Here is a 2266-nt window from a genome sequence, read left to right as displayed (position 1 = left end):
TACAGACCCGCCACGTCATCTCCTCCCTTCACCTATTAAAAATCAAACGAAAATCCCAGTTCCTGGGGAGAGCGAGCGGCACCCCGACGCCTATCCCCTCACCGCCACGTGCGTGAATAGCCTCGGGGGGTGGATGCCACCCCCCCAACGTCACCCACCAAACCACCGAACATCCAGTCTCCCGTTTGACCGCTCAAAAGACGTCGACCGACTTCGCCCCTTTGACCCACCGCACCTAAAGACAGCAAAGAAGGAAGAGATGAGCCCGTGCCGGTCCCGGGGGTTGGCCCTTGGCCGAGGGACGAAGCTTCCTCGGCGCCACCGTCTCCCATCGGTCACCACGTGTGGGCCGTCGGCCCCACTCTCACGAGAAAAACAGCACAAGTGCCAGCGAGCGCCGGAGAGAGAGAGAGTGACCGCCACAGCGTCCACGTTACCCCCTTTCCCCTCCTCTCACCGAATCTCCTAGATATTTATACACCTTTTCGGGTCCTTTCCAGGCCCGTCTCCTCACAACAAACCCCTTCCCTCATCCTGTCTTCCTCATACGCCACCGAGTTACCGAGTTTCACAAGCCAAAGAAACTGAGACCTCGAGCGGATTACCATCACCACCTTCACTTGTCATCAGAAGCGGCAGCGGCGGCGGCGGCCAAGAAGAAGAGCAGAAGATGATGATGGGAACGACGGGGAGGAGAAGAGATGCCGAGGCTGAGCTCAACCTGCCGCCGGGTTTCCGATTCCACCCCACCGACGAAGAGCTCGTCGTCCATTACCTCTGCCGCAAGATCGCCTGCCAGTGCCTCCCCGTTCCTATCATCGCCGAGGTCGATCTCTACAAGTACGACCCTTGGGACCTCCCAGGTATCAGATCAAACACCTTAGTCCCGATTTTCTACGAATGGATGCAAAGTTTTCGACCCATGTTCCGTTCCCTTTTTTTTTTTTTTGTGATGTTGGTGGTTCTGATCAGGGATTGATTTGTTCTCGGTGTCTGATGTTTGAGCAGGGAAGGCGTTTTTCGGACAGAAGGAGTGGTATTTCTTCACCCCGCGCGACCGGAAATACCCGAACGGGTCCAGGCCGAACAGGGCCGCCGGAAGGGGATACTGGAAGGCAACAGGGGCCGATAAGCCTGTCACGCCGCCTGGGAGCGGCAGGCCTCTTGGGATAAAGAAGGCTCTGGTGTTCTACCATGGAAAGGCGCCGAAAGGAATCAAGACTGATTGGATCATGCATGAGTACCGGCTCGCAGACACCAATCGAGCTGCCAACAAGAAGAATAGTCTCAGAGTATGCCATCAGAAACAGAGGCCCCTTTCATCACCATTTAGTTTCTATAGTTTTTCCAATTATTTCTAGAACTAATCAAGAGTTTGTTCCATTGGTACTTGCAGTTGGACGACTGGGTACTTTGTCGATTGTACAACAAGAAGAACGTCTGGGAGAAGATGCGGCGGCAAAAGGAGGAGGAGGGATCCTCCGGAGAGATGACAGACTCGATGGAGGCTCACGACGACACGGCATCGGACAGCTTCAGGAATCCAGAATCAGACATCGAGAATGAGGTGTTCCCAGACTTTGACAGCCTGGGGAAGATTGGAGCTCAGCCATATCAAGCTTCTGATGGAGTTCAAGCAATGAGAACCGGCGCAACTGGTAGCTTTCGGACGATAGAGCGACCGAAAGAGGATAGCGATTGGTTTACCGACTTGAATCTAGAAGATCTGCAGGGCTCTCTAGCAGCATTTGGAGCGACGCCGGCCATGGACATGTCGAACCAAGATTACTACTTCTCGACGATCGGCTCGCCGTACCTGAAGCCGAGCCAAACCAACATGCCACCCTTCTGAAGTTAGGGGGGCCTTCACAGAAACCATTGTATATAGACCTGGGCAGCATGGCACCTCAGGGGAAAGGAGGATGTGTAGTGCAGCAAGTTTCTCAGGGATTGTGGTGTAGGATTCATTTGTTGGTTTTTCTTTTGCTTTCCCTGGCATTTTCAAACAGTTGTCATTTGTTTCTAAAGGGAATAAAAAAACTGGTGTATGTATATGAAAACATGACTTTAGTTGTGGAAGTAAATCTTGATTTAGTTTATAGGAAATGAAAGGTTCGGTTTTCAGGAAATATAGAAGCAGAATTCCTACAGACTTGATGGGAAAACTCTTAGGAGCTATGGTTATGGTTATCTTGTGAAAATTTAGAAGTCATTGGCTTTGCCTGCATGCCTGCATGAATTCAATATATTCTTCTCAATATCTCAG

The 2266-nt window shown here is 51.7% G+C and overlaps 1 protein-coding gene across 1 annotated transcript; it reads left to right on the top strand.

Moving 5' to 3' along the window:
* The first annotated feature begins 269 nt into the window (after positions 1-269).
* Positions 270-2060, top strand: LOC103702199 (NAC domain-containing protein 68-like). The gene is made up of 3 exons (XM_008784533.5): positions 270-863; positions 1009-1292; positions 1397-2060. Exons 1-3 carry the CDS (start codon positions 671-673, stop codon positions 1850-1852), a joined length of 933 nt encoding a protein of 310 aa, XP_008782755.3. The 5' UTR covers positions 270-670; the 3' UTR covers positions 1853-2060.
* The last annotated feature ends 206 nt before the right edge of the window (positions 2061-2266 follow it).

Source organism: Phoenix dactylifera, chromosome 8, assembly GCF_051530095.1.
Source record: "Phoenix dactylifera cultivar Ajwa chromosome 8, Ajwa_hap1_PhDact_Kaust_v1.1, whole genome shotgun sequence".
In the NCBI taxonomy this organism is placed as follows: Eukaryota; Viridiplantae; Streptophyta; class Magnoliopsida; order Arecales; family Arecaceae; genus Phoenix; species Phoenix dactylifera.
This window is presented reverse-complemented; position numbering and strand designations above follow the sequence as displayed.

What these genes read in the sequence shown, in the direction of transcription:
- LOC103702199 (XM_008784533.5), top strand. Translation starts at nt 671, where the DNA reads ATGATGATGGGAACGACGGGGAGGAGAAGAGATGCCGAGGCTGAGCTC. An exon ending in CGACCCTTGGGACCTCCCAG is followed by an intron (nt 864 to 1,008) that starts GTATCAGATCAA and finishes ATGTTTGAGCAG; the next exon opens with GGAAGGCGTTTTTCGGACAG. An exon ending in ACAAGAAGAATAGTCTCAGA is followed by an intron (nt 1,293 to 1,396) that starts GTATGCCATCAG and finishes TGGTACTTGCAG; the next exon opens with TTGGACGACTGGGTACTTTG.